Below are 12,088 nucleotides of genomic sequence, written 5' to 3'. Positions count from 1 at the left end.
AATTCTCATTCTCTGAGGTAACTGCATCGTTTGGAATATTATTTTCGTGAGCACTGATCATTTTATTTATTCCCTCTGAGCTGAGCCTTCTTACTTCCCAATTTACTCCTCCTCATAATGTAAGACATTTAAATGCTCTTAAAATGCTCATTGCAACCAAAACAGTATTCGCAGTTTTTAACTTTTGTTTTTACTAGAACATTTGGGTTTTAATAAATTTAATTGTATCTTTTAAAATTTAAGATAAGGAAAAGATTGTAACAATTAGTATTATGCAAAGGTAGGAAGTAAGGGAACCAGAGTTTTAATAAGTGACATAAATATGATTTCTTTGCTGGTAATAGTAAAGCTAATTTTATAGACATATAGTAGAAAAGGGTCTAGATAGCAAGTGTGGGGCGACTTTAACTTTCTTTTATATATGTTTGTTGAACACATGTTACTTTGCCTTTATTTTTTTAGTCGTCAAATAATTTTGCACATGCTTTCTCACGTTGATAAGGATGCTTTTTCCTTTGCACAAAATAGAGAGCTGTGGTACATATGGATGAACGTCGAGAAGAACAAATTGTGCAGCTGCTACATTCTGTGCAAGCTAAGAATGATAAAGATTCGGAAGCACAAATATCCTGGTTTGCTCCTGAAGATCACGGGTAAAACAAAAAGTATTCTTTTAAAAATGAACAAAGAGTGACACTTCTTTCGGAGCACTGGCCGGAAAAAAAAGATATTAACAATAACATCTTTAGACTCTTCTATAAGTGAAATTTAGCCTCAAAGTAATCTTTTTTCTTATGTAGATTGAGCAAATTTGGTGAAAGATTTAAAAATTTAGGTGGCATATTTATTCCCACAGGAGATCTAAATGGTAGGAATTGTCTATATAGGATGTTGGTGAAGTTATTAGTTATTTCTACCTACCCATCATCTTTGTATTTCCGGAATTTTCTTGTGGAGGAGATCTGTAAGAAGTTAAATTGCTGCTGTTTTAGGAAAATCATAGGAACTGTATCATCAGGGGCAAATTAGAAGTAGTTTCTCTGGGGCTGTGTAATGTAGCATTCCATTTATAGCTCAGAAAGGGTGTCAGGAAAATGAAGTTGTAAAATAAAACATTGCTTAGAAAACTAGATAAAGAGAAACACTGTGAGTCTTTGCAATGGAGGAATGACTATTGGGTGGATTTTTATTTTTTTAACTACCACAAGGAATAACCTATCTGGCAGTGTCTTATTTGTAGGGCGGAAAAAAATTGAGTTCATTATAAGAATCTAAGTATTTTCAAATTGCTCTACTAAGAGAAAAGAATAAAGGCTTTTGATTTTGATGACTTTGAAATCATTCAACAACATATATTATTTTGTTTCAGGGCTTGAGTGGCTCTTCATTCAATCTTTATCATTTTTTTATTTTGTCAAAATAGATATGGGACTGAAGCTCCTGCTGAGAACAAACCAAACTCAGTAAAGAAAGTTGAGGATCAGGAAAAAAAATTGATAAATCAAGAAAAGAGGCCATTTAAAATCAGGGACAAATATATTGACCGCGATTCTGAATATCTCTTGCAAGAAAATGAACCAGATGTAACTTTAGACCAACAATTATTGGAAGATTTCCAAAAGAAAAAAACTGACCTTCGGTATATTGAAATGCAGGTAATGGAAAGCAAGATGGGGAAAAAATTTTTACTTGTCATGTCTTCTGACACTTGATAAAAATGTATTTATGGTCAGAGGTAGCTGCCTGATATAAATCAGTGAGATTGCTCAACAAGCCATCCTCTGGGAATTTTTTTCCCCCTTATAGTACAGAAAAGTAGTGGGAATGGAATGACACATAAGTAGCCTGTCTCATCTACAATAGTTTATATGTATGGTGAAGGGAAGAAATATCTGAGAAATGGTAGTGCAAGTGAAAAAAAAATCACTCTTAAGTTTAACATTTCTAGGCCATTTTAGTGAGATGTCATAAGAGACAAGGGTGGTTAGAATTGTAAAGTTTTTTGTTTTAGAACATCTAATCCAACTCTTTCGTTTTACAGATGTTAAAATTCCTCAAAAGTTATATGATGTGCTTACATTCACCAACACTTTAAAGACAGAGGTGTCTTTAAATGTTGAAATTCTCCTGAGTTTTTCCAGTATTTTCTTTTCCTGCTAGGCAAGATATTTTAAGGTCCCTTCGTGATAAAACATAAAATTGAATTCTTTATGGATATTCTAGAAAGAGATGTAATAAAATGTTCACATTTTTTTTTTAAGAGAAAATACTGAGGGAATTCTGAGGGCTATGTCTTTAATATGCAAATATGTACTGCCATTTTGAGAAAGGCAGATTATCACATCTCCTGTAGGAAAGAAAGGATCTATTGACTGTCACTGAAGGTTGGATATCCTCATTAGAACAGATCAGCTGAGGTTATCCAGGACCAAATTGTGTAGCTCTTTGATGCCTTTTGAGTGAAAATATGATTTGGGGACAGGAGATTTCAAGATGTATTAATTCAGAATATTTTAGTTGTCTTATAGCCTTGGGAGCAAGAAGAGTTAGCTACTATCTCTGTTTGCTTTGTATGGAGGACAGAACTCAAATATTATTGAAGATGAGTAATTGATCTAGTTCAGAGAAAGAAGAAATGTGCAAAACAAAAACAGTTGGTGGTCTTCCTTTTGGTCAGGCACTGTTGTAAAAGCTTCACATGTACTACATCATTTGAACCTCTCAACAGCCCTGTACAAGAGATTACGCATGGCTGTTACAGAGGAGGAAAAAGAATCTTAGGTTAAGTGACCTATCTATGGTTGCACAGCTCGTAACAAAACGAAGTCTAAAATTTAGGTGTGTTTAAGAGCTCAACTTTTTAATCCTTGGTAATATGCCTTATTTTTCTTTCAGTTATAAATTTTTTTTAAACATTATTTTTCCACTTGCTAGATGCCTGTCATTCTGCTGTGTTTTCCAAAGACTGAATAAGACATGCCCTGTCCTCAGACAGCTTATAATCTCATTGCTAAATTCATTAGTTCTTTTTTATAGAAATTCTTTTTTTTTTAAGTCTTGACACCTCACATAAGCTGTGAGGTAATAAAAATTACTTTTGCACTCTTAGCATATATATCTATGATATATTCTATTTACCAGGATTATAATTTGATTACATTTCTTTTGTAAAAAAATAAACTTTTTTTTTTTAATTTCAGCATTTCAGGGAAAAGCTGCCTTCATATGGAATGCAAAAGGTAAAATGAATGTACACTATTCAATTTGATTTGCAAAATGTTTAAATACATTTTTTTTAAAGCTCTATATCAAGAAGAAATATAAATTTATGAACCTTTCCCTAAAGGATATTCTTGGAAGTTCATTTTATTCCTTTGAATTGTTGAAGGACTTTAAAAAAAAAAACAACACCCAGTTCTGAACCAATTTTCCTGAAGTTTTCTCATATTTATATGTCCATGAGTTTAAAAATAGAATTTTCACTTGTAAGTTGCTTTGGATAAATAACCCTTGCTCTTAATTTGAGATCAGATATTTTAATTAAAATTGGGGCACTGTTGAAAATACAGTGCTTTATTTAACTTATTATGTTTCCTCATCCAATCACCCTATGTAGAATAATATAGTCTCATCCTTCTCTGACTTCTCAACCTTCCTTTATTTTTCTTTCCTTTTTATAGCACTTACTACCACCTGACATGTGTGTCTTCCCCTCCTAGCAGTGTAAGTTCTTGAGGACAGAGTCTGTTTTGTTCACTATGTACCTCTTGACTCAGAACAGTGCCTAACATTCTGTAGACCCCCAGTAAATATTTGTTGAATGAATGAGTCACATTCTACTTCTCAGTACTTGCCAGCTGTAATTTCAGTGTTCAGACTTGGAACTTGTTCTGATATATATGAGGTGGTAGAATAGATAAGAAATTTTTAAATGGTGGGTTTTCATGTTAGATTGTTTCATAGATAAAGATACCTCACGACACCCCTTTGAAGTAGTGGGATGGTTTTGTTAGTACGGTGAATATTACTTTAAAAATATTCGTGTTTATCTAAACCTTCTAAGAAAGAAGATCTTTCCCAAGTAGGCAGTTTTCCAGATATCTGAATTTTAGTCATTTGATTTAGGTATTTAAAACTTGTCTTTATTTTAATTATTTGAAAGAGAATCGTCTTAAATTATACTCTTCCTTGTTCTTGAAAACAGTATACAAAACTTGTTCTGCAGACAAAGCCATATTTATGATTTATGATATAAATCCTTAATGTTCCTCGTAATTTTTTGGGTATCAGGGGATCTGCCTTGTACTCAGTAGCCCCACATGTCACCATTCTTTTTAATTTATGTTAATTCTTATGTATGGATTTATAAGCTGTCTCTTCTTGTTCTTGTCAGTGTGTTTTTCATTAACAGAGCCATGGCTCTGTTCTTTTTATAATTTGGTGCTTCTTATCTCTTGAAAACTGGTAGATCCAGATATCCAAACTGCCAGCATTGCATATAACAGAATTTTTAAAGTATTAATATGCTTGTTAAAAACAATTACCTTCAGTTTGGTAGGATTTTGGTAACTATCTTTTCAGACTTAGTCAACATGTGATGTCCTTCACTTATTTTCCCTTTTGAAATAGGAATTGGTAAATATGATCGATAACCATCAGGTAACAGTAGTAAGTGGTGAAACTGGTTGTGGAAAAACCACTCAAGTTACTCAGTTCATTTTGGATAACTACATTGAAAGAGGAAAAGGATCTGCATGCAGGATAGTTTGTACTCAGCCAAGAAGAATTAGTGCCATTTCAGTAAGTAATCTCTCACTTTTTAAAATTCCCCACTTTGTTTTCCATTCTCCCATGTAGTCCTGCTAGAACTTACTGATTTTGAAGGTTAGGGTGATTTTTTATTAGGTTTAAGATATGTTGCTATAAGAGCAAAATTTGGTTAACAAGTATTTGGTAGTAAAGCCCAAAAAATTGACCTCTCTGTTACTGATAATAGATGTTTAGGAGTTCAAGATAAATTAAAAATCCAGACAATTTTCAGTATAAAACTAAAAGAACAAAAAATTGATAATGTTAATAGAGTTAATTAGGAGCTTCAAATAGTCTGCATCATTAGATGCTTTACATTTTACTCCTTGATTCATTCAATACTGTTTTCGGCTCTCTGTTTTTTTTCCGTGTATAAGTACGCTGAGTGGTGGTAGCTGTATTTCTGACTTTTTAATGCAATTCAGTAAGAGGGAATTTATCATAAAAAAATAAGGCATTGTTTCAGGTTTATCATGAAGCAGATATAAGTACATGTTTATTACAAATAACATTTTTTGTTTGTGTTTAGTTAGGTGACCTAGTTAAATATATGAGTTATATGTTCTTTAAAAATGTGTGGGGTTTCTTACAGCATTCAGTGTGTATAGTACATTTATTTCAGTGTTATGTAATTCTGTGTGTAAATTTAAATTATGAAGATTTATGGTTGTATTTGGTTTTATGATAGTACTATTTATTACATCTCTAAGTCATATAATACAGAATCTGGTCAGGAACTGCATTACCAATTACAGCAGTGTTTTGTAGGAGCTACTATATACGTTTTAAACTGTGGTTTCTAAGAGATACTATTTTTAAAAAAGTAAAGCAGCAGTCTTTATGGGAGGACGATATTCCTAGAAATGGCATAGGTTCATAGAATGGTGAAAAATAAGCCATTTTTGTCATAACACTGTTATATAGCCTGACTTAAGTTAAAAATCTAATCTTATCGTTTTCACTAATATATGACTGTATATATTGACAGTAAGGAGAAATGCAAATTAGGTTATTTATTTGCTTATTTTTCCAAGATCTGTTGATATTTGAATGGGCAGTTTAATCAATAGTAAAAAGTGAAGTAATGGTCCAAGTCAGTTTATATGGGATAGAATGATTAAAAACTTTTCCTTCTGAAGTATTATTTCTTAAAAACTAATCATGTCATTTTCTATTTCTAACCTCATAAATCACTGTTCTGTCACTAGATGACTGTTGGTTACTTTTAGTTATACAAATCAGTGTTGGATTATAAGATTTCATCTGTCTAGAGCTTATCTTTGGCAGCCATAACTTTAAGAACATAACCAAGAACTAGAAATTAAGCCTACCAATCTCTACGAAAAAAGAAACAAATGAAAAAAAAGTATCAACGTATGTTTACCCTCAAATTATATACAAGTTTTACAAGTTTAGATTACGATTTGCAACTTTTTTTAAAAAAGACAAAGGTAGAGAGGGTTTATAGAAAGTCGCTTTGAAAATAGTTATGAGGGAGAATTTCAGAGGAAATGAGAAGTAAACATAAGAAGCAGGTAATCTTCATCTCTTAAGGGACACAGTTTTAGATACCTCAGATTTTAATATCTGTTTCTATTTCTTTAATTCTAAAAATCTAATGGTTAGTGTTTTCAGCAGCCAGATTTTCATAGGCGTTTACGATATTTACTCTAAAGGAAATGTTTTCTTTGTAACTGTACTTTATTTTAATTAAAGGTTGCAGAGAGAGTGGCTGCAGAAAGGGCAGAATCTTGTGGCAATGGTAATAGTACCGGATACCAAATTCGTCTCCAGAGGTAAAGAATGTTAACTTGTTTACAGGTACATTTTAGTGAAACTTTGAAGTTAGAGATTCAAAAGAAAGATCTTTCCCCTATTTTTATGCTGATTATTGCTATTAGAATTAACATTTAAAGTAACTGCAACATATGAGGCTTGCAACCCACAAAATCATTTTTTTAACCCAAATTCAGATTTGGATTGCCATTTTAAGATGTCTTTTACATTATGGAATGATTAGAAAGATAACATTTTTCCTGGGTATATGTTAGTAGACCATCACTCACCCTGAAAAGGAGTTGACCTCCTGTATATTTTGATACCATCATGCAGCCACTGCCTGATGGAATTTAGTTTTGTGTCTTTAACCCCCTATCCCATTCCACTGTATTTCTTTAGTCCTTCTCTGCAGGTCAAGATTCCATTTACCTTTTTAAATGAATTGATTTTCTAATCACTGAACAGAAGTTTAGTTCCCTAAATATTTGGTCTTTTTCTGAATGGTAGCACTTTTGCTTTTAAAAAGAAATCATTAACATTATATCATAACAGAAATAATGTATAATGAACTTGAAGCTAGTATGTCTCATTACTCTATCGTTGTAAGGGTTCCAGTAACTAAAATTTAAGTATGAAGTTTTTCATTAAAACTGAAAACATTTTTTAAGTTGAAGATATTCTTTTAAACTTTTGTGGTACTTAAGTAATTTATTAGTAAAGAAAACCAAGAGTTAACTCATGTCTTTCATTCACAGTCGGTTGCCAAGGAAACAGGGTTCTATCTTATATTGTACGACAGGAATTATCCTTCAGTGGCTTCAGTCAGACCAGTGAGTATGTTTCAACTCAGGACATTTAGTTAAATGTTATCAGAAGATGTAATTATTAAATTGGATTTTATTAATTTATGTAAAAGTAAAATGGTTCTGTTTTTGAATTTTGTGCTGAGTAACGAACTTTACACTTCTGCTTTAGGCATTTGTCCAGTGTTAGTCATATCGTGCTTGATGAAATCCATGAGAGAAATCTACAGTCAGATGTTTTAATGACTGTTGTTAAAGATCTTCTCAATTATCGACCTGACCTGAAAATAGTTTTGATGAGTGCAACATTGAATGCTGAGAAATTTTCAGAATATTTTGGTGAGTAAAATTTATGGTTGTTACTTTAGAAAGTTATCACAAAGCCATTGAATTTAGAAACAGTTTTTTAAAGAAAACTAATACAGTGCTAGGTACAGAGTAGTCAAAATAAATGTTTAGCAGTTCATTTTATTTGAATATTCATCTACCCTCTAGTCTCACAGAGAATTGGGCCTGTTTTTAAAAAATGGTGGCATCATCTCTGTTCTTATAGTGAAGACATGTAGCCTTTTGGTGCTTCCACCAGATAATTAAGGTGACATCAATGAAGTCAAACCACAGATTTGAATAATTTTATAAACTTTTTTTGTGATTCTTCTGTGGCTTTTATGTAATATCACAGGCTAGGGTGGCAATTTGCTAATAACAGTAATAACTAGCAACCACTATGGAATACCTTCAATGTGCCAGGTGGTGTATTTGGCATGTCTTCATCAGTCCTCATAATACCTTGTGAAGTAGGTGCTATTCTTATTCTTACAGATGAGAAAACAGCCTCAGAGTAGTTAAGTAGCTTACCCAAGGTTTCATAATTAACAGAGAGTTAAGATGATTTGAAACTAAATTTGAGGGAATTCCTTGGCAGTCCAGCCATTAGGACTCAGTGCTTTCACTGCTGGGGCCTGGGTTCAGCCCCTGGTCAGGGAACTAAGATCCCACAAGCTGCACAGAGTGGCCAAAAAAAATTAAAAAAGAAACTAAATTTGACTAGCTGCAGAGTACATTCTTCTAAAATTATGCCTCACTGTCTCTCCTGCTTAAATTGTTGGGACAAGGAGGAGAAAAGGGAATGAAAATGGAATAGAACTGTATTTAATGTGTTTGTATTCAGCCCAGTTGACCCTCAAAGCCTTGTGAGATTAGTTGAGCATATTATACTTTGTCTTTGTCTCTGTCTCAGTCCTTTTTGATGAGAAATCCAGAACTAACTTTGAGTAAACTTATGCAAGTCAGAGGCAAAGTTTGGTGTCACCTCAGATACTTTGATCTGTGTCTACAGTGTTGGCCTTTGTTTACAGTGTATATGGTTTATTTTGTTCGATACAAAAAACCTAAATAGCATTTAAATAACAATACTAAGAGACTTATTTTTTAACTAATGATTCTAAAATAGTAAGCAACAGTTTAATATTTGGTTAGGTCTTGCTTTAACTATGTTTTTTCTTTCCCTAATTCTGGATACCACAGGGGTTATGTTTCTTATGTAGATTTCACTAAAACTTAGGTTCTGATGGCACCATCTTGGCCAATGATGAAGAGAAATAGACTTAATAGGTCTTGAATCCAACTTAAAATACTCTATTTTTTGCTATTCTGGGTTACTTTGTAGAACTGTGAGATGTGTGTACAGTTTGGTAACAGTAAATCGGTACTGAGTGAACACTAGACTGATGGTTTTATTAAATTAGATATGGAAAAATAAGGTAGAGCTGTAAAAGTTTCAGGACCATTTTCTGAAGTTAAAACTAATGGAGTCATTGTGCTATTTACAGTCTGTTGAGTTGTTTTTTTTTTTTTTGAACATTCAAGTACAGATTTATGTTTTATCTACCATGATAGGTAACTGTCCAATGATACATATACCTGGTTTTACTTTTCCGGTTGTGGAGTATCTTTTGGAAGATATAATTGAAAAAATAAGGTAAGTAAATATTAGGAACTAAAAGCGATTAAAAGTAATAACATGTCACCATTTTGTCAAACTTTAGTCTCAGAAACTCACCCTTAAAACTGTTTCAAACTCATCTCTAAAACATTGTTTTTCCTTAAATCAGGGATTCCCAAACTTGGTTGCACATTAAAATGACCTGGAGCTTTTTAAAACCCACATTCACACTTCATACCTTAATTATATTACAGAGTCTGGGCTGGTAGCCAGGCATCAGTATTGTTTAAGGACCCCTGGGCAGTAAAGTTTGGGAACCTCTGTCTTTAGTGCTGAACCTCTCTTCTGGTTCTCCTACCTGGTATTCATTCTCTTTTGCTGGCTTCCATTCCCCACCCTTTAAATATGATTTCCCCCTAGAGTTCTCACTTACACTTTTCTCAGACTTTTATGATTTCACTGTTAAATCTTTTTTCCATGACCATAGTTCCAAATTTTCAGAACTATTTTCCAGTAGCTTGCAGAACTAGAGCTTCAGAACTGAAGCCATTCCTGAATTCTAAACTTGTTATCTAACACTATACTCAGCAGCATTGCAGTACCACAGATTTCTTGAACCCCACATTTTTCAAACAAAAATCATGATCTTATATTTGATTCCCGCCATGCTTCCACCAAAAAATTAAAGCAATCTGTGTTGCTTAGTATGCCTTATTATAATGGTTACTCCTATTATCCTCCCCCCAGTTGTCTAAGCTGTAAATCAGAAGAGCTGGTGTTTATCAAGCAGTTACATACCAGGATATGTTACCTGCTTTACATGCTCAGTAACCAGACTACTCTAAGTCGTTTTATATCCCATCCCACTCTCCCCCTCAAAAACCCTGAGAGCTTTCTCCTTGAACATACCTTCTCATTTTTATTTCTTCTACTTAAGGTCCTTATTATCTCTCCTGTGTTAATATAATAGTTCCTCTCTTGGCACTGTGGTCTTCACTCTTAAAACTGCTGCAATCTATTTTCCAAAGAAATCTAGTCATGTGAGCTTTCTCCCCTAGGGCACGCCCTTTGAGATTTCTTTTTGAAAACTGACTGAGGAACCTTTATGGGTTTGTCATGGCCTGTAGCAGAGCACCTCAGCTGGTATGCCCAAGTTATTGATCCCCTCAGCACTGGTCATTAGCTGCTAGCGGGCTTCTCGAGGAGCCGTACAAAATTATATTAGTATTCCTTGATGAGAAAGGGCTGGGAAAGCACAGCCCCATAGGATCAGATTCCAGTTCCTTAGCCTGTCACCCCAAGGCTCTTTTACAGTCTGGCCCTGTTCTCTCTTCCTAGCCTCATGCATCCCATGGTCTGCCCATCCTAAATGCACTAATCACTAGTCTGCCAGCTTGTGCCCTTTCTTTCATGACTATGCTTTGTTACGTGCTATTTCCTCCTTTTAGAGCTACGTTTGCCACCTTCTTCATCTTTTCATCTATAAACTGTTATGTAAGAACAAATCCCAGTTTCATTGCCCATTAAGCCTTCTCTGATGCCTCTCACAGAGTGAGTTACCTTCTCAACAAGACTCCCAGAGCACTTCTGTCATATCTCTTATAACACTTATTGCCATGTAATGTATCTTTTTATATTTGCCTCTTGCACTAGATTTCAAATTTTCAAGGTCGAGGATTTTGTCCTGTTCATCTTTGTGACTAGTGCATAGCATAGTGCCTGGCCTGTAGTAAACATCTGAAAAACATATGGACAGGTGTAGAAACATTTGTGCTGAGATTTTTTTTCAAGACTCCACAGCTTACTTGTTAAAGGAGAAAATCAGGAAGTGATAGTGGGAAGGTGAGAACAAAGATCCTGCTGCATATTTCACATGGAGAAAAGTCAGCTTTTGAAAGGGCTTTATTTAACAAATATTTTTTAAACTAAATTTATGGCTTGCACTGTGCACTAAGATCTGAGCATAAAACAAGCGAAAGACTCATTACACACCCTCAGAACGTATATCTAGATAGGGAGACATACAAGCTATTACTCTAAGGTGTGATTGACCTGTTCTGGGGTAGTGAGAGTACGTTGGAAATGAGTTTATAAAGCAGGGGTAGGCTGGACAAGTCAGGAAAGCAGTGAAATCAGTGTAGCGAAGAGGGAAGTGTGTATGTCAGGGGGGAACATATAAAAGTGGAAGTGTATGTTGGTCTTCCATGCTCTGGTTTTATCATCAGTGCTTATAAATTTTTATGCTCTCCCTCCTCAATTCCACTTTCTACCGTGTGTCCCATTTCCTACCATAACACATTTACCAATTGTTTTCTAAGATAATAGGCAACAGCTTGACAATAAAAACAAAGTTCCAGGGATCAGTAATCTAAAATTACATAAAGATGGATTGCTTTCTTAAGGTCCCCATAAGGCAGGGAATGTACAAGGAATTGTAGCTAAGAGGAGTCTCTTGAAGCAAAAGGATGGTATCTGTGCACTTGTCATTCTTTAGCCAGCCTAAGAGGGGAGGTGAAGTAGGGTGGTCATTGGATAGAAGTTTTCAGCAGAGGCCCCCAGCTGTTCCTTTCCCAGAAGAAGAGCTGCACTACAGGGAAGTAGGGAAGAAAGTAGGTGAGGTGTTACGGAGGGTTGTGATTGGGTTCTTGGGGAGGGGGGTTAAAGGTTACCTCTGTTTTTGGAATTGCTGGGAAGGGAGCCAACTGTGGGTCCATCCTGCTGACTAGACTAATCTCTGTCTCAGGTTGCCCTA

The 12,088-nt window shown here is 34.4% G+C and overlaps 1 protein-coding gene across 1 annotated transcript in view; it reads left to right on the top strand.

Annotated features, from left to right (window-relative positions):
* DHX36 (DEAH-box helicase 36) overlaps window positions 1–12,088 on the top strand; it is a 50,556-nt gene that overhangs the window by 12,842 nt on the left and 25,626 nt on the right. The window contains exons 2-9 of the mRNA XM_036849634.1: window positions 529–653; window positions 1,424–1,655; window positions 3,201–3,239; window positions 4,630–4,800; window positions 6,526–6,605; window positions 7,344–7,418; window positions 7,564–7,730; window positions 9,291–9,372. Of these exons, the coding sequence (XP_036705529.1) occupies window positions 529–653; window positions 1,424–1,655; window positions 3,201–3,239; window positions 4,630–4,800; window positions 6,526–6,605; window positions 7,344–7,418; window positions 7,564–7,730; window positions 9,291–9,372 (971 nt within the window). The remainder of the gene's footprint in view (window positions 1–528; window positions 654–1,423; window positions 1,656–3,200; window positions 3,240–4,629; window positions 4,801–6,525; window positions 6,606–7,343; window positions 7,419–7,563; window positions 7,731–9,290; window positions 9,373–12,088) is intronic.

This window comes from Balaenoptera musculus, chromosome 4 (genome assembly GCF_009873245.2).
Source record: "Balaenoptera musculus isolate JJ_BM4_2016_0621 chromosome 4, mBalMus1.pri.v3, whole genome shotgun sequence".
NCBI lineage: Eukaryota > Metazoa > Chordata > Mammalia > Artiodactyla > Balaenopteridae > Balaenoptera > Balaenoptera musculus.
This window is presented reverse-complemented; position numbering and strand designations above follow the sequence as displayed.